This window comes from Scyliorhinus torazame, chromosome 1 (assembly GCF_047496885.1).
Source record: "Scyliorhinus torazame isolate Kashiwa2021f chromosome 1, sScyTor2.1, whole genome shotgun sequence".
NCBI classification, from domain to species: domain Eukaryota; kingdom Metazoa; phylum Chordata; class Chondrichthyes; order Carcharhiniformes; family Scyliorhinidae; genus Scyliorhinus; species Scyliorhinus torazame.
Genome location: NC_092707.1, coordinates 20,595,331 through 20,620,046, shown reverse-complemented (window position 1 = coordinate 20,620,046; position 24,716 = coordinate 20,595,331). Strand labels below are relative to the sequence as shown.

At 47.6% G+C, this 24,716-nt stretch overlaps 1 protein-coding gene across 5 annotated transcripts in view; it reads left to right on the top strand.

The window, feature by feature from the left end:
• The window catches only part of hic2 (hypermethylated in cancer 2), a 134,290-nt gene extending 110,036 nt beyond the window's left edge, over positions 1-24,254 (top strand). For 3 of the 5 annotated variants that reach the window (XM_072474663.1, XM_072474575.1, XM_072474747.1), the window contains exon 2: positions 21,801-24,254. In XM_072474663.1, coding sequence (XP_072330764.1) covers positions 21,832-23,514 — 1,683 coding nt within the window. In that variant the 5' untranslated portion in view covers positions 21,801-21,831 and the 3' untranslated portion in view covers positions 23,515-24,254. Of the gene's footprint in view, positions 1-45; positions 96-17,481; positions 17,538-21,800 lie in introns of those variants that run through there. The other 2 variants (XM_072474492.1, XM_072474408.1) reach the window with 2 other exon arrangements.
• The last annotated feature ends 462 nt before the right edge of the window (positions 24,255-24,716 follow it).

The window sequence follows — 24,716 nt, the reverse complement described above, 5'->3', positions numbered from 1 at the left end:
GGGTCGAGGCAGCTGAAACCGTGGCTATCCGTGATGGAACGATCAAAATTGGCGATGCTCTCAAAGTCAGAATTGGAGGAGCGGAGGCATCTGAGGTTTGTCGGGCTGGAGGAGGTTATAGGAATAAGAAAAGGGGGACACACTGAGGAGCATTTGCAAACACGGATGATGGTTCCAGCAGCTGATTAATAATCCTGGTCCACCAGAGGAGACCAGTGACATTGAATGCTCGTGTAAACTAATGTGCACTGCAACCAAACTATGTGGAATGCCAGGTGTGTTGTTGGATTTTATAGCTTTAATTTTCAGCCTTGAACTCCTTCACACACAGATAAATGTCTCTCATCAAAGTATTAATATACCAAACTTGCTGTTGGGTATACTCTGGTCCATGTTCAAATGCATAATTACAGTCAGTTATTAATAATAGCTGCCTGAGAAACGTAATAGTAAGTTTTCCTAAATATTCAATAGCCTGGTATTAAAGGGAAGAAGGAGTTGGAACGAGCTACAGGGAAATGATTTGGCAGAAACCCACCCCCCCACCCATTCAGTACATTAAAGTCACAGGATTATTTTACAGATACAGTGAGCACCCAAGTCCTAAAGTGCTCCGCAGATTTAATAATAATAATGGCTTATTGTCACAAGTAGGCTTTAATGAAGTTACTGTGAAAAGCCCCTAGTCGCCACATTCCGGCGCCTGTTCGGGGCAGGCCGGTACGGGAATTGAACTCTCGATGCTGGCCCTGTTCTGCATTACAAGCCAGCTGTTTAGCCCACTGTGCTAAACCAGTCCCTAATAATAATCGCTTATTGTCACAAGTAGGCTTCATTGAAATCACTGTGAAAAGCCCCTAGTCGCCACAGTCCAGCGCCTGTTCGGGGAGGCCGGTACCGGAATTGAACCCGTGCTGCTGGCCTTGTTCTGCATTACAAGCCAGCTGTTTAGCCCACTGTGCTAAACCATGTGAATATTAACTTCATTACAATGTTGGGATGAAGGGCTTGTGTACATTTTGTCTGAGTAGGTGTTTGATGTGTACACGCCTGCACACAAAACATATAGATGTATATTTATGTAATGATTTGGTTTTGTACATATATTTTCTGTGTGTGGATGGGTGGTGGGGGTGTCTGTAGGTGGTGCTTGGTTGGGGACGTGCCTGTAGATGGGTGATGGGGAGGTGTTGGTGTGTGGGTGGTGGGGCGGTGTCTAGATGGATGGTGGGGGGGCTGTCTGTAGGTTGGTGGGTGGTGGTGGGGGTGTTGGTGTGTGGGTGTCTGTAGATGGGTGGTGGGGTGGCTGTCTAGGTTGGGTGGTGGCGGGCTGTAGGTGGTTGGGTGTGGGATTGTCGATTGGGGAGGGGGTGTTGGTGGGTGGGAGTTGGGGTTGGGAGGGGGTTTGCAGATGGGTTGTGTGGATAGGGGGAGGGGGTAGGTGGCCCCCTCAGGTCGATGTAAAAGATCCCAGTGTAATATCTAGAAGAGGAGATCGGGTGTTCCACTCAATGGCCAATAATTATACCTCAAACTGTATCACAAAAGCGGTGATCTGTTCATATTTGCGTTGCTATTTGTGGGATCTCGCTGTGCACGCTTTGTCTGCTGTGTTTTGAACCTGGGTCCTCGGCGCCGTGAAGTAACAGTGCGAACCACTGCGCCACCGTGCCGCCTTATATCGAAATACATCTTAAATGTTATGAGGGTCTCTGCCTCCACCAGCCTTTCAGGCGGTGAGTCACAGACTCACATGTTTTTCCTCACATTCCCTCTATACCTCCTGCCCCTTAACTAAATCTATGTCCGATGGTCATTGACCCCTCCACCAAGGGGAACAGGTTGTCCCTGTCTACTCTGTCTATGCGCCTCATAATTTTATACATCTCAACCATGTCCCCCCACCCTCCTCAGTGTCCTCTGCTCCCAGGAAAACAACCCCAGCCCTTCATAACTACAACTCTCCAGTCCAGGCAACATCCTGGTAAATTCCTCTGCACCCTTTCCAGTGCTATCTCATGTGGATTCCAGAAGGCACACAACACACTCTAGCTGTGGCCTAACCAACATGTTGTACAGTTCCAACATAGACTCTCTGCTCTTACACTCTACGCCTCGGCTAGTAAAGGCACGTAAACCATATGCCTTCTTAGCCACTTTGTCTACCTGCCCTGCTACCTTGAGGGACGCCTGATCCTCCGCGCTTCCCAGGGTCCTATAATAATAATAATCTTTATTGTCACAAGCAGGCTTATTAACACTGCAATGAAGTTACTGTGAAAAGCCCCTAGTCGCCACACTCTAGCGCGTGTTCGGGTACACTGAAGGCACCCGGAGGAGACCCAGGGAGAACGTGCAGACGCCGCACAGTGACCCAAGCCAGGAATCGAACCCGGGACCCTGGAGCTGTGAAGCATCAGTGCTAACCACTGTGGCCCGGCCATTCATCATGTATCCCGTGGCCTTGTTTGTCCTGCCCAAGTGCATCACCTCACACCTATCCGGTTTGAATTCCGTTTGCGACTGATCAGGCCATCTGACCAGCCCGTCCGGTGTACTTGTTTTTCTATGTATCCAATATGTATTTCATACCTATTGTGTGTGCACAAGTGTGGGGGGATATCTGCACTTGCACAGATAAGTATTTCTGTTCGTTTGGTGAGGAGATCTGTTTTGAGGAATCTTTAGGCTGCTTTTGTTCTGCTTGAAGTGATGGATGGGTTTTGGCAAACCCTGTCCATTAACCATGTGATCGGGTTGTTCTGCTTGAGACGTGAACGCCTTTTGATTGATCAACTAGGACTAGCCGAGGTTCAATGACTGATTCGTACTTAAGCATTAAGGAGAGGCAAATGTTTTGAGCATTTTTGTTCCCCCAGCTATTTGTATTTGGTGTTTTGTGCGCGCGCTGGATCTCTTCTGGATCTCCAATTTAAAAGATCTTTATAAAATCCTACGCTTCTAAATGACTTGCTAAATTCCTGTCGGCACATCGGGGCTCTATTATTTTTGAAAGTACTTTTTAGTTGCTGCTTTGTTTTCTCCCTCGGGCGACGCTCGTCATATTTTCAGGCTGACAAAATGTCTGGCATGCTTGAATGGTTGGGCAATCCTTTTAACTCTTTGCACGCGACAAAAATGGTAAAGATAAGCCGCAGCCTTGTGTTTGATATCCCTCTTGTGAGGCAGGATAGATGATGATGCCCAAAGCGCCTTGATTGCATTGGAAAAGAAACGTGAAAACGATCGTCGTCCACTGCAAACCTTTTTTTTGTTTGCAATATCAGTGTAATTAGTTGAAATACCGTTTCTAAATGTTCTTAACTTCAGACAGGATGCTCTGCACTAAAGGGTATCTTCATCTGTGGCAAAGCAAACCTGACTCAGCAAGAAGCTTTAGCTAGCACCATAAAAGGGTAGAGGACTGATGATTGTTTCAAAGCAATGAGGCTATATTCACTTACTACTGCAGTTTGGAAAAAGTAATTCACAGGCCTGAACCGTCTTTCTTTTTCCCCACCCCATTCCTTCCCAGCCTTCCCGTTTTCTGGCGGAAAAGATGTGTTCCTTAAAAGCTCTGCAAAATAAATGTGTGGGCGTTGCTGTGTTACATAGCAAGCATACAAATTAGGAGCAGGAGTAGGCCACTCGGCCCCTCAGTAACCCGCTCCACCATTCAATAAGATCATGGCTGATCTGATTATAACCTCAACCCTACATTCCTGCCTACCCGATAACCTTTCACCCACTGGTTTATCACGAATCTATCCAGCGCTGCCTTAAAAATATTCAAATTCTCTGCTTCCACTGCCTTTTGAGGAAGCGACCCTCATTGGTCTTAAATGAGGGGCAGCACAGTGGCGCATTGGGTTAGCACTGCTTCCTCACGGTGCCGAGGCCCCAGGTTCGATCCCGGCTCTGGGTCACTGTCCGTGTGGAGTTTGCACATTCTCCCTGTGTTTGTGTGGGTTTCACCCCCACAACCCAAAGATGTGCAGGGTAGGTGGATAGGTACTCTAAATTTATTTAAAAAAAAAAAAAAAAAATCTGTCTTAAATGAGCGACCCTTATATTTTTAAACAATGACCCCCCCCCCCCCTAGTTCTAGATTCTCCTTCCCCAGGAGGAAACATCCTCCCCACATCCACCCTGTCAATACTCCTCAAGATTTCGATCAAGTCGCCCCTTGCTCTTCCAAACTCTAGTGGATACAAACCTAACCTCTCCAACCTTTTTCCTTTAAGACAACCTGCCCATTCCTGGTATTAGTCTAGTAAACCTCCTTTGGATTCCTTCTAATGCATTTATATCTTTCCTTCGATAAAGGGACCAATACTGTACACCAAATTCCAGATGTGGTCTCACCAATGCCCTGTACAGCTGGAGCAGAACCTCTCTACTTTAGTAAACAATTCCCCTCGCAATAAACAATGACATTTTATTAGTTTCGTAGTCACAGAGGAGTTGGAGAGTATAACAAAAGCGATTTTATTGTTAAAGTATTTACAGGTTGCAACCCGGGTCCCAGCCGGGGCCTCTGCGCCTTGGCTCCTACCTGGGCCCGATTTTTTTTTTTGGCCGTACGTAATCAGTTACCCCACTGAGGGGCCCCCGCCCCTCAGCAGGAGAGCTCCTGTTCCACGCGGCTTATAGGGAGGCTATAGGTTCCTCCCCATAGGTCTCACGAGAGTTATAATCATTAGCTTTCCCAATTGCTTGTTGCATTTGTTGACCAGCCTTTTGTGATTCACGCACTGTTGCTAACTTTTCGGTTGGATCAATTGCTCTGTTTTATTACCTTTGCTCTCGAGTCGCCAGGTATCTTTATGATACCGCCACGAGGTTCAAGTCCAAGTAATGATCTATAACTCAATACACCAATTAGTAAGATTAGCTACTCGTGCACAAATTCTACATCTAAGCTACTTCTACAACTAACAGGCCTATACTTAACTTCGGACTGGCCCACCAGGTCAGGGGAACAAATGGCCTTTCGTTCGGGTTCTGAGTCTGCGGGATTCGAAGTTGGTACGGATTGGTAGCTAGGAGCGCCTATCTCGTAGCGAGCGTTGAATTAAGGCTTAGGGGCTTTCGGTGGTCACTGCACCGGTCACGGTCAAGGTTGGTTCGAAGTTACTGGGTGACCCGGGCAGGAAGAAGAGAGCGAGTTGAACTTGGGGGCTTAACTTTATAGTCCCCAGGGGCTTCCCGCCTTTTGGGGCGGACCCTGTACCTGGTTCTAGGTGATTGGACTTCGTTCCAATCGCTTGGTTCGATTTCTTCAATAGTGGAGCGGTTCCCTGATTGATGGGCGGTCTTGAGGTGTTCGTTGACCTATTTTGTGTTGGCTCCTGCTGGTGCCGGGGAGTCTGGCTTAGTTTTGTGTGTCCCAAATGTTGCTATTGTTCCTGGGGATTGCTCATTAGTATGTAGATGGCTGTACATTATTATGCTGATGGTCGCTAGTATCGATGCTGTCTGGGCTTTGCAGAGTTAAATACACAGTAAACCTGCACCTGCTGGTTTCTGCCTGTGTTGGCTGAATTTCCCTTCAGCCTTTGCGTTCGCCATTTTAAATCGGGAGTTGGCCAATTTAGGTGGCTACAGCACTAAGACTCCCAGATCCCTCTGCACCTCAAGAGCTCTCAACGTTTAGATAATTTGCTTTTTTTCATTCTTGCTGCCAAAATGAACAACTGTTATTTGCCCACATTATAATCATTTGCCCACTCACTTGACCTACTTTGCCCTTTTGTGACCTCCTTGCGTCCTCTTCACAATTGACTTTCCTACCTATCTTTGTGCCATCGGCAAATTTGGCAACCAGTACCTTCAGTTCCTTCATCCCAGTCGTCTACGTAAATTGTAAAAAGCTGAGGCCCCAGCACTGATACCTATGACGACACATCACCATCAAATCCTGCCAACTAGAAAAAAGACCCATAAATGCTTGCTCTGTTTCCTGTTAGCTGACCAATCTTAAATCCATGTGAATGTGTTACCCCCTACACCGTGAGCCTTTATTGCATATCTTGAGCAGCATAAAAGTTTGTACGCTGAACTATTGTCTTCACATGATTGAAACCGATTCATCAAGGCACCTATTTTCTAACTCTGTCCCTACCCCAGCCCATCTGCTAACGAAACTCTCACCCACGCCCTTATTATCTCTAAGCTTGATTTTTCCAACCTCCTCCGCCCCCCCCCGCTGACTCCATAAACTTTGGTTATCCAGAAGTCTTTGATTGATGTCCTGACTCGCACCAAGCCCTGTTCACCCATCAGTCCTGGATTTGTTGACCACTTTGGTTCCTGGTTAAGCAACACTTGGGCTCGGTTCAACTAAATGGGAACAAAGCCCAACAATAGCGAGCGCTTTCAGCCGCGTGTTTCCCAGCGCTCGCTGTGGCGAGAAACACATGGATATACGTCGTGAGTCGCGTTGTATAAGGGGCCTCAACGGGAAACGCACAGCCCAGGCCGCACAGCCCTGATTTGTACACTGGGGAGCGCCCCTCTTCACAGTGTAGCAAGAGATCGAGATGCCCATTTAAAAAAAGGTATTCCGAACGCCCAGGGTCCCGGAACCCCCCCCCCCCCCCCCAAACACCCACGCAGGTAATCCACGGCCCGATCGCGCTTCTGCAAAATAAATGCCAGCCTGCCACCTTAGCAGTACCAATCTGGCAGTGCCCATGCCAGCTGACAATGCCAGGTTGATACCCCAGGTGGCAATGTCAGGGTGCCCAGGTGGCACCGGCAGTGCCCAGGTAGCACCAGCAGTGCCAGGGTGCCACCCTGTCCAAAGGACATGCAGCTGGGAGCATCCGAGCACCTGGACCCGTTTGTGGGGACCAGTGCTGCACGGCGCTCGCCCGAGGTCTCCCGAGGTGAAGGGAACGAATCCCGAAGCCTCGGGTACCTCTGGAATCTGCACATTAGAGTGAGACAAAATGTCTCGCTCCAATAAGCAGATTTGCCAAAAAGTAATCCTGCCCACAATGGGCGGGAGTTCCATCGCAATGTCTCACGAGATCGGGTTGGTTCTCGCAAGGCGTTGCGAGCCGGGTAGATCCCAGGAGTGGGGTCTCCCGGTTTTCATTATCCACTCTGCGCCGCGGCGCATTGCTTTTCCGGCGCAGCATGCCCGTTGGATAGCGCCTCTTGTCTCGCCCTCATTTTCAAATCACTCCTCGAATTCAGCCCTCCCATCTCTCTAATCTCCAGTTCTGCAACCGCCTGCTGGCTGAGCTCCTGCAATTGCAGCCCCTCTAACGTCCCCAGTTCTAATTTCTCCACTATTGGTGGTCGTACGGCTGCTGACAAGGGGCTGAGCTCTGGAATTTCCCCTCTGAACCTCTATTAGTAATAATAATAATAATCGCTTATTGTCACCAGTAGGCTTCAGTGAAGTTACTGTGAAAAGCCCCTAGTCGCCACATTTCGGCGCCTGTTTGGGGAGGCCGGTATGGGAATTGAACCTGCGCTGCTGGCCTTGTTCTGCATTACAAGCCAGCTGTGTAGCCCACTGTGCTAAACCAGCCCCTGTCTCACTGTCTCGCTTTCCACCTTGATATTTTTTAAAGCCTTCCTCTCTCCTGCTCTGAAATCTCCCTTTGTGCAGAGTTCATTTTACTATTGCTTGTATGAAATGTCTTGGGATGTTTTGATCCGGGAAAGGTGCAGGATAAATGCTGATGTTGAAACTGGTATTTTTAGTGATTTATCAGATATTTTTAAATGTTACCGCACAGCATTCAGATATTTTGCCTTTAACCTATTGCCGGTGTTTCTCCTTTGGTGCAGCTTAGAGTTTTAAGCATTAATGATCAGCACCTCATCAGAGGTCTCAGTGCACTTCATATAAAGGGAATACCATGTATGTATTTGGTACCTCCTTCGTGCCTGACAGACTTGCTAAACCACTTCAATTAATTCTGAAACATAATCGCAGTTTTGTCGGGAAGGCGGTGGCCAGTTTGAACACACAAAAGGTCCCAAGAAGCAGTGATGAAGTAACGGATCCATTAGTTTTGATGTGCGAGTTGAGGGGTGGACACTGGGAGAGCATTTCCCACTTCTCTGAAAAGGAGCCATGGGATTTTTGTTTACGTTTGTGGATCCCGTTGAAAACGAGGCACCTCCAACACTGCAGCGCTCACTCAGTAATGAAAAAGTAAGCTTTGCGCAGATAGGGCCTTTAACGTTATAGCTAAAGTCCAACAGCGCTTCACGAGGTTGAAATTTTTGATTTGATTTATTATCACATGTACCGAAGTACAGTGAAAAGTATTTTTCTGCGGCCGAGGGAATGTACACAGTATGTACATAGTAGACAAAGAGAATAATCAACCGAGAACATTGACAAATGGTATATCGACAAACCGTGATTGGTTACAGTGCGCAACAAGGGGCCAAACAAATCAAATACATGAGCAAGAGCAGCATAGGGCGTTGTGAATAATGTTCTCACAGGGAACAGATCAGTCCGAGGGAGAGTCGTTGAGGAGTCTTGTAGCTGTGGGGAAGAAGCTGTTCCTATGTCTGGATGTGCGAGTCTTCAGACTTCTATACCTTCTGCCTGATGGAAGGGTCTGGAGGAAGGCAATGCCTGGGTGGGAGGGGTCTCTGATAATGCTGTCTGCCTTCCTGAGGCAGCGAGAGGTGTATACAGATTCAATGTGGGGGTGGCAAGCTTGTGTGATGCGCTAGGCTGAGTTCACCACACTCTGCAGTTTCTTGCGATCTTGGACCAAGCAGTTGCCATACGAGGCTGTGATGCAGCCGGATAGGATGCTCCCTATCGCACATCTGTAGAAGTGTGTGAGAATCGATGCAGACATGACAAATTTCAACAAATGAACAATAAGCGATGGTGCGTGCAACGGTATGCGGTGGGAGCCAAATTTTCCATAAACCGGTCCAAGCAGCGGCGGACGAAGGGGTCGTCCAACCCAAATGTCAGTGCCTCTACCGCGGCGACATTCCATAGAGAGGACTGCAGGATGTCTACTGGCAATGGTGAGACCTTCCGTGCCCAATGGGCACCACCGGGGCTGGGGATGTCTTATCGATCGACCCTCTTAATCACGTTTCGGTGTAATGTTTCGAGTTTTTTTTAATTTGTTTTTTGTTCAAGGTGTTGCCAATTCGCACCAGAGTCACCAATAATGTTACTCTTTTTAACTGGATACTGATAGTTATTAATGATAATATTGCTTTTCAGAGTCGCCAGGTATCAGATAATACCACCACAAGGCTTTACCGAATATCGATCAAAGACCAAACAATCAGTTAGTTAGTTAAAGTTCAATGATAGTTTATTTACACACAAGAATTACTTCGACATGCAACATAAAACACTACAAGCTAAATTACACCTAACACACCAACAACCTGTACTTAACTTCAGGCACCCGGCTTTATGCAGAGGAACAAGGCCTTTGTTCGGATCTGCAGTGGCTGGGTCCGGAGAAGTGATTTTGTTTCTGCTGGGCTCATCCATCTGGTAGCGATCGTTGGTCTTGAACTTGCTTCTGGTCGTGATGCTGCAATTGGTTTTAGGCGTAAGCCGGAGCTAAGAGAGACTGAACGCACAGCAGTGTCTCTTTTTATCCTTCGGGGGTTTTGTGCTCTTTTGGGCGGTCCTTGGCTTTGGACCCAATATTTCGGCAGGCTTCGATTACTGCCTTCGATTTTAGCCAATAAAGGGGCGGGTGCCTTGATGCCTGGGCGAGTCCTGAGCGGTCATTGACCGTGGCTGTTTGGGCTTCCTGGGTGAAGGGAGTGGCACCGATGAATCTGTATCTGATACCCGAGTAGGTCTATTGTTCTGGGGGAAATGGGCCAGTAGAATGCAAATCGGCTGGGAGTTTCGATCGTGTCTGGTTATCTAGTGGCAAATGTACACTTAAGCTCTGAGTTTGTCTGGATCCTGCATTGGCCATATTTCCCGTGATTCTTTGCAAGTGGCCATATTTCCCTTTGTAAGTGGCCATCCCAGATGGCTACATCCCGTCCTTTGAATCCTGAACGCGAAGCTTGGTGGATCACACTATTGGTCGCTCATCCGTCTTTGGTGTGCCGGTTACCCTTGGTCAAGGACAGGTTCTACACTACACTGTCCTAAGTTTTTGGAGCATTTACCTAAGTTTTTAATACATCACACATTCATAAATTCTAAGGGGCCATTATAAACATTTAATCATACATTTAACTTATTTACACAAGGGAACCTCTAACTGTCATTACCTAAGCGACACTCATGCTGCTGGCAAATATGAAACGGAATTTATGTACAATACAAAATTTTAAACAACAGCAGCAGCGTCACTTCTCTACTTAATCCATTACAATCATAGAAAAATACAATCTTTATTTTGTCAGAAAAAGGTTTGTGGAGTTTGGTGGATTCCAGGAAAGGGGCTCGGAGTGTATATATCGGGGAGCGGGAGGCTCTCCTTCGCCATTTGCGGAGTCTGAGTGTCTGAACGACACTGCAGAGTATCGCTATTACCAAAATTGCTTCTACTGTATAGGAAAGGGAATACCATTTTACAATGTTTTTGCACCATGTGGAGGTGTCAGTGTGTATCTCTTGTGTGTGGTGTGTTGTCTGGGCTAGGGGTATCATGTTGTGTGGCCATGTTCGGGGCTGGTGTGGTGTAGGGTACAAAAGCTTGTAACGAGTGCAGTTGTAGGAGTCAAGCGATGATCATAATGGGGGTCATCAGTTCTGTCTTCATCTTGTCTTTCTGTTCTTCGTTCTTCCTGAAGGTGAAAGCATAGTATCTGTTGTTATCATTGGTTTAACATCTCGCTTTGTTTGTCTTTCTCTCTTTAACTTCAAATACCCATTAGAATCGTCACCACGTGTGACTCCCTCATTTTTAAAAAAATAACCATTTTAGAGACAAGACATCCGGAAAAAAAAAATCTGTTTAAGTGCAAGGAATCCCGCAGCTTGCGGTCGATGCGGTGAGTGGGCGGACACTTTCTTTGTCCCGAGGTAGTTCACGTATAGCAGCAAATGTGTAACAACCAAGTGTGTCAAACATGTAAATAGCAGTTGGGGTAGCGACCAAAGAGACGCTGAAGGTAAAGAGTCGTGTGCAGAGACTGGCAAAGAGCATTCTTTAAACCACACGCAAAAAGAACAGATAAGGGGAATCCAAGACCTGCCAAGGACAGTAAGGAGTGTTAAGAACTTTTCCAAATTACTCGCAGTGACGGGAACATGGGGTGCGTGCATGCAGGGCAAGAATGGGTGGGATTCCCCGGATAGGGCGGTGATCAGTGCCGTTGCTCCACTACCCGAGCTTGGCTGACCGGATACATAGGGGGTCCTCGGGCAGGGTGGGGATTAGTGCCATTATTCCACTGCCTGGGTGACCTGACACGAGCGGAAAGAAGTTTTAACGTATTCCTTTAACGGTCATTGGGCAGTAAATGGCTTCAAAAAAGTAATCTTGATTGAATCAAGAAATTTTGTAACTGGCCGACATTAATTAAAACCATGTCGCAATAAGAAAGAAAGAAAGAAAGCGGGCATGTTCCATCAGGAAATAGGACACCGTAAATTACATGCGGTTCCTTTTTCTCATTATCTGGACACCTCCGGGTTCAGTGTGAAAAAGCGTCGCGAAAGGGTTACTGTAACGGGATACAGACTCTGAGTCATCACCATCTCCCGGTTGCCAAACTCGTGTCTGGAGTTTTCGTGCCCTGGCCGTGTGGGCCGCCGTGGGATGCGAATCGTCATTCCTTATTAATCGACAAGCGTTGTCGCGGTGCCAATGGGGAATTCTTTGGTCATGAGGGGTGGTAGCTGCAAAGGGCAAATTACCGTTGCCGGGCGGTGGCTGCGATCTGGCTGTGGCAGTGAAAGGGGGTACAGGGGGCCAAACATGTCCTGGTCGTGGTTCCAGGGGCTGGAGCGACTGGAGTCGGGGTGGTTGTGCCAGCGGTCATTAATATCAATTAATTCAGGAGTGCTGTCGCTAGCGTCTGAATCAAGTTCAAGGTGGAAAGTCGTTCCTGTGGGCGGGGACAAGGTCGGGTCTGGGGGCGTGGATGTGCTGTCCTGGCTGGGGGAGGATTGGTCTAGGTTGTTGATGGGCGGGGCAGACTCATCTGCCATTGCCAGGGAGACGTGGTGTGAGTGGCAGCATTGGGTTCCATAAACTTTAAGCTGGTTGATATGGAACCAACCTATTTTTTTCCATTAGGGTACGTTATTTTGTACACCGAGGGGCTCACTTTATCCGAAATGGAGTATGCTCCTGCAAATTTTAGGGAGGGGAATGAACTGGGATTATACAGGGAAACCATCACTTGCTGACCGACTGTATACTCTACTGGGTGGACTATTTTATCAAAGCAGGCCTTACTTTGCTTTTTCCTAGTGCCTAGTCGAACAGCTGCAGCGAGCTGGGCTGCTTTAATATTTTCCATGACTTGCTGGACTGCTTTTTTTGTGGGTGAGGGCGGTGACTGTGGGGCTGGTCAAATCAAGTCTTAATAAATATTCTGTTCCTTTCATGGATCGTCCGGTCATGAGGGTGTGGGGGGTGAATGCTGTGGAACTTGATACTGTGTTCCTAATAAATATAAGGGTGAATGGGAGAACTGTGTCCCATGTTGCACCATTTTCCTAATAGTAGCTTTCAGGGTCCGATTCATACGTTCCACAATGCCGCTGGATTGGGGGTGATAAGCAATATGGAATTTCTGCAGGGGGGGAGGGGATCAATGTAATCGAGCTGTAAATTTGTCCATGGGCATTAACAGGTGGGTGTGTCTTAATTGTCTTTTCCTGGAGTACCTTTCTGGATTATTCTGTGCGCAGATTAAACAATTGTCAACATAATGCGTGACGTCTGCTTTTAAACCGGGCCACCAGCACAAAGGTCTTCAGTGGGCAATGGTGGTTTCTATCCCCTGATGTCCGTGTCCGTCAAGAAACTGGCAAATTATCTGGTTTCTGTCCTGGGTGGGGACCACATAAATTCCATACCTTAATAGTATTCCGTCCTGTACCGTCAGTGAGTCCTTGAATTTGTCGTAGGGGGCTGGGAAGTTTCCGAATAAAACTTGCTTAAGAGTGTCGTCTGCCTTTTGGGCCTGGGCTAAATCTTCGATATTGGTCTGTGAAACCTGGACTACATGTATCGGTTCACTCTCCGGGGGGTGTGGGGGGGGTTGCCAAAAAAGTGACTGTGTCGTGATCCTGACTTGGCTAAGGCGTCTGCCTTTACGTTACCGGGTGGGGAGGAACGATGATGGCCTCTGACTTTGATTATGCCAGATGTGCGGTCTTTTGCTGTCTCAAGAATATGCTTCAACAATGGGGCTGAGGGTAGGGGTTTACCATCAGCGGATATGAATCCTATAGATTCCCACAGGGGCAGGAATTCTGTCAAACTATTACAGACATATAAACTGTCCGAATATATATCTGCGGGGGTCGGGAAAGAATCTGGGTGCTGCACTACATATGCAATTGTGGCTAATTCGGCTGCCTGTGATCCTAAGTGACCTGGCAATTTTAAAGATATTGCCTCTAATGCGCATCCCTGCGTGTCTTCCACATAAATACTTCATCCTGTTATTCTCTTTCCATTCTCAATGGTGGAGGAACCATCTACATAAATGTTTTAAGCCTTATCCGTGGTCTGGGAATTATGTGTTCTGATGCCTGCTCGTGTGTGTCGTGACTTCGGAATAAAGGGTCCTGTGTGGTGTTTGGCTGCAATGATCTGGCACTCGTGGGGTTCCTGCATACTGAAGGTTGTCTGCTATAATGTGTGGGTCTTTGTCTGTTTAACTGTGCTGTCCCTTCCTTGTAATAACAGTGTCCAGCGAGCTGCTCTGATCTGGCTGACTGAACCGTCCTTTAACCTACCATCTAACAGTAGCTGTGTTGGGGTGTGCTCGGTTAAAATCGTTACAGGGTTGAAGCCTGTGATACATGCAAAATATTGAACTGCCCAAAAGGCTGCGAGCAAGTGCCATTCGCAGGCTGGAAATCCTTGCTCCATGGGATCCAAAACTCGTGAGGCATAGGCTATGGGTCCTAAATGGTCATGTCTTTCCTGTAGTAGTACTGCTGATAGGGTTCGGTCGGTGGTCGCTACTTCTATGGCGTAGGGAGAGTGTGGGTCTGCAAAACGGGGGCTGTACCTAGGGCACGTTTTAATTCATCGATGGCTTCCGTGTGCTGCGGAAGCCATTCCCATGGGGCGTTCTTTTTAAGGAGCTCTGAAAGTGGGGCTGCCTTTGTGGCAAAACCATCTATATGGTTCCTACAATACCCAACTAATCCTAAAAATGACAGGAGTGCGGTGACATTGTGGGGCAAGGGCAATTTAACTATCGATTCAATCTGTTTCTGTTCTATCTCTCTTTTTCCGTGTGTGATAATGGTGCCTAAGTAAAGGACCTTTTCTTTTAGGATCTGGTCTTTTTTCAGGTTAACTTTACATCCAATTGATTGTAGGAGACCTAGGAATGAGAAAGAAGTTTAACATGCTCTTCCTTTGTGTCAGTCTGGATAGTCCGTTGGCCAATTGTCGGTGAAAAATGGACGGGGTGTTGTGGAAACCTTGCGGGAGGCACGTCCATGTATACTGCTGTCTTTGGAACGTGAACACAAACTTGTATTGGCAAGCCTTATCTAAAGGAATGGACCAAAAGCCATTGCTAATGTCCAGCACAGTAAAGTACTTAGCATGTACTCCCTGCTTTAGCATTGTTTCGGGACTCATGGCAACGGTGGGGGCTGCTAATGGGTTTACATTATTGAGTTCTCGGTAATCAGTGGTTAACCTCCATGAACCGACTGGTTTCTTTACGGGCCGAATTGGGGCATTGTTTGTTGAGGCTACGGGCCGAATTACGCCTTGATCTAGCAAGCTTTGTATGACTTTTGCAATCTCGCCCTCGGCTTGCTGTGGGAAACCGTATTGCTTCTGGGGTTTGGGATCGGGACCTGTAATTGTGACTGTTCCTGGAATTTTCCACAATCGTGCTTGTGCTGGGCGGAGGATGTTTTATTCCTTAGGACCTCTCTAATCGTCTATTATCTGTGGTAATCGATTGTGGGTCAAACCAATAATCTCCTACTGAGCATATTCCTCCTACATTCTGGGGTTCTGGTAAAGCTGAGCTAACGGACGGGTCAAGGCTCATGACTATAAGCTTAACTTCCGCCCTTTCGTCTAGACCGTACATAACCGTTCGCTGTCGTACTCTCAAAGAAATTATGTGGGTCTGCGATGGGTTCGAATGGTTCAATTTTGGCGCAGGCATCTCTCAATTGGGTGATGGTTAGTGGGGTGGTGTAAACGAAATTGGGCTCCTCGCGATCCGATGACTTGCGCTGTGTGGTGACTGGATTCATGGGGGTGTGTGCTGCCTGCAGTCGGTGGTTTTCGGGGTCTGGGGGGCTCTATTCTGATTCTGTGTCTTCTACATATCTGTGGGCGGTTGCCTTGAGTTTTTGCCAATTGGGGCCATTCTCCTGATCTAAATTCGGTCCAAAGGTGTCTCTGAATCCGTTTTGCACTGAGAGCAGTGACTGTAACCTTGATATTTGTTGCCTACATTTGGCGTGGTCTACTGAACTCTGTCTTTGTTCCGTTGTGGAACTATGGAGTGCTCGTAAAGCTGCCTTCAAATCTGCGCATTGTTTCTTTAGCTATTCGACCTGCTGTTCTGTCTCTTCTCATCCCAAAATTGCGCGTTGTGTATCTTGGTAGGCTTTATCGTACTGGGTCTGAAAGCTGATAAGGTGAACTATACAAGATTGCTGTGCCCGTTTGACATCAGCCATCTCCTTGTCTTTAGCTGCCAACTGTTCCCGGAGTTGCTCATTAATTTTCTCCCATTCATTAAAGTTTCTCTCATTCTTCTCCTCTTTCTCAATTAGCTGTCTGCGGAGCATCCTCACGACCTCCTCTGTGCCTCGCAATTGTGCCAGACAGGACACGATTGCCATCGGCTTACGAACTCTCCCTGCGTTCTTTTTATGTACCTCGGTTAGGTTGTCCCACCAGGTTTGTCCTATGCTTCCTGGACCTGACTCTTCATTTGAACAAGACTCGGACCAAAGGGGCCATCCTTTCCCCTTCAAATACTTCCGTAATTCCTCTTCCCATATGGGACACTGCTCTGCTCTACTGGTTGCTGCGACCTCTGGTTTCTGCGGGTTCATTAGGCGTTCCATTGCCTTTGCTGCCATTGCTACTAGTATCTCTTTTCCTACCGTAATCTCTGTTTCTTTACCGTAAATTTGGGGAATAAGGCAGGTATGGCCTAAGCTACTTTCCAGTTCACAATACTCCCGATAGTTTTACGCAACAAAATCTAACGAGGTTACTGTATATCCCTGTTCGTACGCATGCAAGTTAATACACACTTTCGAATCTTGGAGATTTGATCGATACACTTGTGGTTTCTTTCACTTTTCCTCAATTGGATTTTTAATGCAAAGTTTTGTGGGTTCTCTCGGAGTGACACAATCACTTCTAGGTCGAATCCCACCAGAGTCGCCAATAATGTTGCCAATTCGCACCATAATGTTGCTCTTTTTAACTGGATACTGATAGTTATTAATGATATTGCTTTTCAGAATCGCCTGGTATCAAATGATACCACCACAAGGCTTTACCGGATATTGATCAAAGACCAAACAATCAGTTAGTTAGTTCAAGTTCAATGATAGTTTATTTACACACAAGAATTACTTCGACATGCAACATAAAACACTACAAGCTAAATTACACCTAACACACCAACAACCTGTACTTAACTTCAGGCACCCGGCTTTATGCAGAGGAACAAGGCCTTTGTTCGGATCTGCAGTGGCTGGGTCTGGAGAAGTGATTTTGTTTCTGCTGGGCTCATCTATCTGGTAGCGATCGTTGGTCTTGAACTTGCTTCTGGTCGTGATGCTGCACTTGGTTTTAGGCATAAGCCGGGGCCAAGAGAGACTGAACACATGGCAGTGTCTCTTCTTATCCTTCAAGGGTTTTCGCGCTCTTTTGGGCGGTCTTTAGCTTTGGACCCAATAATTCGGCAGGCTTCGATTACTGCCTTTGATTTTAGCCAATAAAGGGGCGGGTGCCTTGATGGCTGGGCGTGTCCTGAGCGGTCATTGACCGTGGCTGTTTGGGCTTCCTGGGTGAAGGGAGTGGCGCCGATGAGTCTGTATCTGTACCTGATACCCGAGTACAAATATTTTGTTCTGGGGAAATGGGCCATTAGAATGCATATTGGCTGGGGGTTTCGATCGTGTCTGGTTATCGAGTGGCAAATATACACTTAAGCTCCGAGTTCCTCTGGGTCCTGCGTTGGCCATATTTCCCGTGATTCTTTGCAAGTGGCCGTATTTCCCTTTGTAAGTGGCCATCCCAGATGGCTACAAAGGCCCCTCAGTTTATTTGATTTAGTTTAATTGGTCATTTGTTTTACTCAAAATAGGAGCCAGGGTGGGAAGCGTAACCATTCCTGGAGATGCTCTTGCTACGACCGGATAGGTAAGTTGGAAACAAATAAGGGGCAGTGTGGCTCAGCTTGGTGAAGAAAGGGATGGGTGAACTCGAGGAGGTTGAGGGGCCATAGTGTCAGTGTGTATTAGCAGCTCAAGTCCTGCAGTCGGCCTTGAACCTGGTACTGGGATATCTTGACTTAACTTCAGTTTTAGGGAGATCATGGTGAAAGCTCACTGATTTGACCATTTATAGTAACCAATTCAAAGCAGGAAGCCTTCAGCTTAACTTTACACAAAACATAGGGGAGGTGGCAATGATAAAAGTTCACACGTTTAAAAAATCCTTTGAGATGGGGGGAAAAAATTGCTATTCCTATACTTTGTTTCCTGTCTGCCAACTGGTTTTCTACCCAAGTGGCAGCCACTACTGGGGTATTGTGGGGATTGGTGCTCGGAACCCAGGTTTTACAATGTATATTAATGATTTAGATGAGGAAATTCAATGTAATATCTCCAAATTGCAGATGACACAAAGCTGGGTGGGAGGATGAGTGGTGAGTGGGCAAAGGAATGGCAGATCCAGTATGTGTAGATAAATTCATTTTGGTAGCAAAAACATAACGACAGATTATTATCTAAATGGCTATAGATTGGGAGAGGAAAATATGCAATGAGACCTGGGTGCCCTCGTACACCAGTTGCTGAAAGTAAGCATGCAGGTGCAGCAGGCGGTGAAGAAGGTAAACAGTCATGCCGGCCTTCATTGCGAGAGGATTCGAGTTCAAGAGCATGCATGTCTTGATGCAATTATCCAGGGCCTTGGTGAGACCACTCCTGGAATATTGTGCGCAGTTTTGGTCTCCTTATCTGAGGAAGGATATTCTTGCTATAGCGGGAGTGCAGCGAAGGTTTACCGGACTGATTCCTGGGGTGATGAGACTGACATACGAGGAGGGATTGAGTACAGATTATATTCGCTGGAGTTAGAAGAATGAGGGGAGATCTCCTAGAATTCCAACAGGACTAGACAGGGTAGATTCAGGAAGGATGTTTCGATGGCAGGGGGGTCCAGAACGTACCCGGATATGGGGCAAACCATTTAGGACTGAGATGAAGATACGTGTCTTCAACTAGCAAGTGGTGAGCCTGGGGAATTTACTAGCACAGAAAGCAGTTGAGGCCAAAACATTGTATCTTTGCAAGAAGATCATAAGACAATAAGACATAGGAACAGAATTAGGCCACTCGGCCCATCAAGTCTGCTCCGCCATTCAATCATGGCTGATATTTTCTCATCCCCATTCTCCTGCCTTCTCCCCATAACCCCTGATCCCCTTATTAGTCAAGAATCTTATCTATCTCTGTCTTAAAGACACTCAGTGATTTAAGAAGGAGTTAGATATAGCTCTTGGGGCTAATGGGGTCAAAGAATATTGGGGGGGGAACGCGGGAACAGATTGCTCAGTTGAATGATCAGCCGTGATCGTAATGAGTGGTGGAGCAGGCTCAATGGGCTGAATGGTCTCCTCCTGCTCCCATTTTCTGTGTTTCTGAGTATTAACAAAGCAGAATACAGCCAGGTACTTACGATGCAGATGACAGAAGCATTAGTTATTAAATATTGGGCAGGATTCTCCGGTCTTGTCCATGGCTGGACCCGTTATGAGCGAGAACGTAGTGATCCAGCCAAAACGCCATTCTCTTCCAGCGGCACCGGGAAATCCCAGCCGAGAACGAGGATGGAAAATTCCAGCCATTGTAAGCTTCGGTCAAGCAAATTGGTCCCGTTGAACACGCACCCTGGGCACTTTGCTAACCGAGAGGAATAATTGTGTTACGTAGGGTAAACCAAAGAAAGTTGACGTTGATTTAAGCACCTATCCTACTTGCAATATTACGGGTCATACAGCACAGAAACAGGCCATTCATCGACCACTAAATACCCATCTGTACTAATCCCATTTACCAACTCTTTGTCCATAGCCTCCTTTGGATGCTTGTCCAGATGCTTCTTAAATGTTGCGAGAGTACCTGCTTCCACCACCCCCACAGACAGCGCGTTCCATATCTCCTCTACCCTCTGGGTGAAAAATGTTTCTTCAGGTCCCCTCTAAACCACAAACTCCTCACCTTAAACCGCTGCCCCCTGGTCTTGGAGACCTGCCATGGGGAAAGGATTCTTACCATCTGCCCTATCTATGCCTTCCATAATTTTGTATACCTCTATCAGATTCCGCCCTCAGCCTCCTCTCTCCAGGGAAAACAAACCCAGCCTATCCAGTCTCCTTATAGCTGAAACTTTCCATCCTAGACAATATCCTGGTGAATCTCCTCTGCTACCCCTTCAGTGCTATGCCCTCCTTCCGAAGGTGTGGCGATCAGAACTGCAGACAATATTCCATCTGTGTCCTAACCAATGTTTTATAATGTTGTACCAAGACCTAGAATATCATTGAATTTACAGTGCAGAAGGAGGCCATTCGGCCCATCGAGTCTGCACCGGCTCTTGGAAAGAGCACCCTACCCAAGGTCAACACCTCCACCCTATCCCCATAACCCAGTAACTCCACCAACACTAAGGGCAATTTTGGACACTAAGGGCAATTTAGTATGGCCAATCCACCTAACCTGCACATCTTTGGACTGTGGGAGGACCCGGAGGAAACCCACGCACACACTGGGAGGATGTGCAGACTCCACACAGACAGTGACCCAAGCCGGAATCGAACCTGGGACCCTGGAGCTGTGAAGTAATTGTGCTATCCACAATGCTACCGTGCTGCCCGTTGCTACCTCCCTGCTCCTACATGCTATGCCTCGGCTAATGAAGGCAAGCATACCGTACGCCTTCTTCACCCCCCCCTTTTCCCCTCTTTTCCCCCCCCCCCGCCCATCTACCTGTGCTTCCACCATGGAACGCGCTGCCTGAGGGGATGATGGAAGCAGGTACTCTCGCAACATTTAAGAAGCATCTGGACAAGCATCCAAATCCATGGATTTGTACACCAAGGTCTCTTTGTTCCTCAATACTCCCTAAGGACCTATCGTTCATTGTGTATATCTCACCCTTATTAGCCCTCCCAAAATGCACCACCGCACACTTATCAGGATTAAATTCCATCTGCCATTGTCCTGCCCAACTTCCCAGCTGATCAGTATCAGTCTGCAGCCTAAGACTATCCTCCTCACTATCAACAACACCACCAATTTCCTTGTCGTCTGCAAGCTTACAAATTAATGACTTGGATGTGAATGTAGAAGGTATAATGTATATAACAAACAGCACTCCTGGATGTGGTACACCGCTGATCACAGGCTTTCAATCACAAAAGCAACCCTCCACCATCACCCTTTGCCTCCTGTTAAACGAGCCAATTTTGGATCCAATTTGCCAACTTGCTTGGGCCCCTTGGGCCTTTTGGACCAGCCTTCCATGTGAGATGTTGTCAAAGGCCTTACTTAGGGCAGCATGGTAGCATAGTGGTTAGCGCAATTGCTTCACAGCTCCAGGGTCCCAGGTTCGATTCCCGACTGGGTCACTGTCTGTGCGGAGGCTGCACGTTCTCCCCGTGTCTGCGTGGGTTTCCTCCGGGTGCTCCGGTTTCCTCCCACAGTCCAAAGATGTGCGGGTTAGGTGGTTTGGCCATGCTAAATTGCCCTTAGTGTCCAAAAAGGTTAAGTGGGGGTTGCGGGCATAGGGTAGATACGTAGGTTTGAGTGGGTTGATCTTTGTAAGGGCCGGTGCAGACTCGATGGGCCGAATAGCCTCCTTCTGCACTGTAAATTCTATCACTGAAGTCCACATCAACTGCACTACCCTCATCAATATATAAAAACTCAATTAAATTAGTTAGACAGTGTCACCACCAACAAATCCTTGCTGACTGTCCCAAAGCAATCTCTGCCTTTCAATCCTGTTTAATCCTGTCCCTCATAATTCTCTCCAGTAATTTCCCTACCACTGACGTTATACTAATACTAGATTTGTGTTTGTTTGTAAACCGTGCAGGAGAAAAATGGCTTCAGTATTCGAATTATCCGATAGCTCCGTAAACCTGTCAGAATCATGTGCGGCACGTCCTTTTTACACCCTTCTCGTCCAACCAATGCTGGGTCCCGCTTGATAGTCGCGAGATGTTTCCAATGCTCACCGATCTGCGCAACAGCGAGTATCTAGGGCCGCTGAGAGGAGCAAGTTTAAACATGATGCACAAAATCTTGTAAATGCTCTCGTGGTTCCTTTTCAACATGTCTTACTTTCTGTTTTTGCTTCCGCCCCCCCCCCCCCCCCCCCCCCCCCCCCCTCCAGGTGGTTAAAGTTTGAGGAATCCGAGGTGGAAATGGAACTCCCAAATCACGCCAAACAACTGCTGCTGCAGCTAAACCAACAGAGAAGCAAAGGGTTCTTCTGCGATGTCATCATAGTCGTCGAAAATGCCCTGTTCCGTGCCCACAAGAACATCCTGGCAGCGAGCAGCATGTACTTCAAGTCCCTCGTGCTTCATGACAACTTGATCAACCTGGACACCGATATGGTCAGCGCCACCATCTTCCGACAGATTCTGGATTTCATCTACACCGGAAAGCTCCTGGGGATAGACCAAGCCAGCGAGCAGAACTTCAACGCCCTCCTCACGGCAGCCAGCTACCTCCAGCTTCACGACCTCGCCGCCTTTTGCCGGAAGAAGATGAAACGCAACGGGAAGACTTTTCACGGCAAGCTGATCGGCCCCAGCCCCGGGAAGCTCGGGAGAGGCCACAGACTTTCCTCCACTCCAATTATCCAGACACGCTACGCGGCGTCACCCGAGGAGCTCAAGAGGCAGCAGGCGGGGGAACTGCACAGGGTGGACGCTACTGGAGATGACTTATACATGGCTAGCTCAATCAAAGGAAATTCTCATTCTCACAGCCAAAACAGTGGAACCAGCAAAAGCAGCAATACTAACGGCACCAACAACAGCAGGGAGCAGGAGCAAATGCTCGGTCTTGACCTGTCCAAGAAAAGTCCTTCAGTCCCTCCCCACATGTCTCAGGAAGACATGCAGCTTGGTGAATGCAACCAAGGCTCTCCACATTCTGCCTCTGTTTCTGCAACCAACAGTGCCTCCTTTGAAGACAACACCACCAACCCTCATAAGTTAGAGAACAGCGAGTCCACAGATAGGAATGACATTACTGACAACCAGAACTTGGCCGACACCGGACAGTCCAAGAACTTTCGCCTCTCCAGTCTCAACACTGGGTGGATAAAGCAAGAGAAAGTATTTAACCGGCAGGAAAGTGCAAACTGCAGGGAGGAGAGTGCCTCCGTCATGAACGGTGTCATCATGGGCCCTCTGGTCAAGTCGTTGGAGCGCGATTCGAGCCACCATTTTGACCACACTATGCACTGCAAGGAGGAGGTAGAGGAGGAAAATGGGAAAGAATGCAGCGACGACAGCGGCCACAGCGAAGAGGAGAGCGGGCACCCCAGCAGCCACGCCTACCGGCCCGGTCAGGATGGCTTCGAGACGGTGGTGTACGGCGACAACCTCTACGTGTGCATCCCCTGCGGCAAAGGCTTCCCGAGCTCGGAGCAGCTCAACGCCCACGTGGAGACGCACACCGAGGAGGACCTGTACATCAAGGACGAAGCGGACAGCCTGGCCCCACAAAGCCTGCCTTACCCCAACGACTCCAGGCCATACAAGTGCTCCGTCTGCGAGAAGAGCTACCGGGACCCCTCGACCTTGCGGCAGCACGAGAAGACCCACTGGCTCTCCCGGCCCTTCCCCTGCAACATCTGTGGTAAAATGTTCACTCAGCGGGGAACCATGACGCGGCACATGCGCAGCCACCTGGGGCTGAAGCCTTTTGCCTGCGAGGAGTGTGGTATGCGCTTCACCAGGCAGTACCGACTGACGGAGCATATGCGGGTCCACTCGGGCGAAAAGCCCTACGAATGTCAAGTCTGCGGTGGCAAGTTCACACAGCAGCGCAACCTGATCAGCCACATGCGAATGCATACCTCACCGACATAAGCCAAAGACTCGAACCTAATTTTACAGGAGAAGCCGCTTCTCCAGCAACGACAGAGGAACATAGTCATATGGACTGCCTCTTAACATGATTTCAATTGGAGAATGAGCACGGGGAGGGTGGGGAGGGGGTCTTTAGTTTCCAATAGTCGTTTAGCGAAATTCCTCGAAGTTTTGAGGTACTTGTTTTATTAAGAAGTAAGGACCTTTGTAATTTTCATGTGAATGTTTAAACTGGAAGGTCGAGGATATAGCTGGGTTAGTTTGGTGTCGGCTGAACTTGCTGCAATTTCATTAGGTACATTTCCTTTATATTTTGTCCTGTGTTTAGCTCCCCTCCCCCTTGCTAAACAAGTCTGGTTGAAGTGACTTATCAGCTTGCTACCTCTTCACGATAATTTATAAGATAAAAAAATAAATAAAAGGGTTAGTCAAAGAGTAATGGAAGGGAAAGGCGGGGGGGGAGCTAGATATCTCTTTGAAAAAATATTACGACAATAAATTTAAGGTTTAGTATTTCCACTTTGACATTGTCCATCCCAGCTTTTTGGTTCCATCCAAACATTGGCTGGCGTTTGTTCTCTCCAAACCAGAGCAGATGAGACTCATACGTTTTATCTGCCTTGACCAAACCATCTAACAAGTGTATTAGTGTTTTGAATTTTGAGCCATATCCATGTAAAACCATGGCTGCATCAAAGTCGCAATAGTCATTCTCATTAAATGGTCAATTCCGTGATGGGGGTGGGGAGGTGGGGGGGTGGGGTGGGCTTGTATTTTCAATAGCTTTTTATTGGTGAGCTGCTGAACCCAAGAGAAAAAGATTAGCATGATGTGGAAAGAGTTAAACTGGTGTTTACATGGGCCTGCTAGTCAGAAAAGGGCCTACAGTTGTTGTTAGCATGGTACGGAAGTTATAGTGTGAGGACAGCAAAGGTGTGAGGATAACAGAGCTTTTGTCTCTTAGCTGTACATTCCTGACGAAACCAAAATTCTCAATTGCTGCACAGAAACAAAGACTGTAATGAATCGGGGCACACAAAGGCAGATTTTGATGGCTTTGATTGGAACAGTTTCCAAAGGAACTTCTTGGAAAAAGTTTACAAAGGTATCTGTCGGAACAGCACCTAAAACGCCCTAATACAAAGATACAGAAAGCTTTTTTGTTTAAAAAAAACAATCAAATATATAGATAGGGCTGGTTT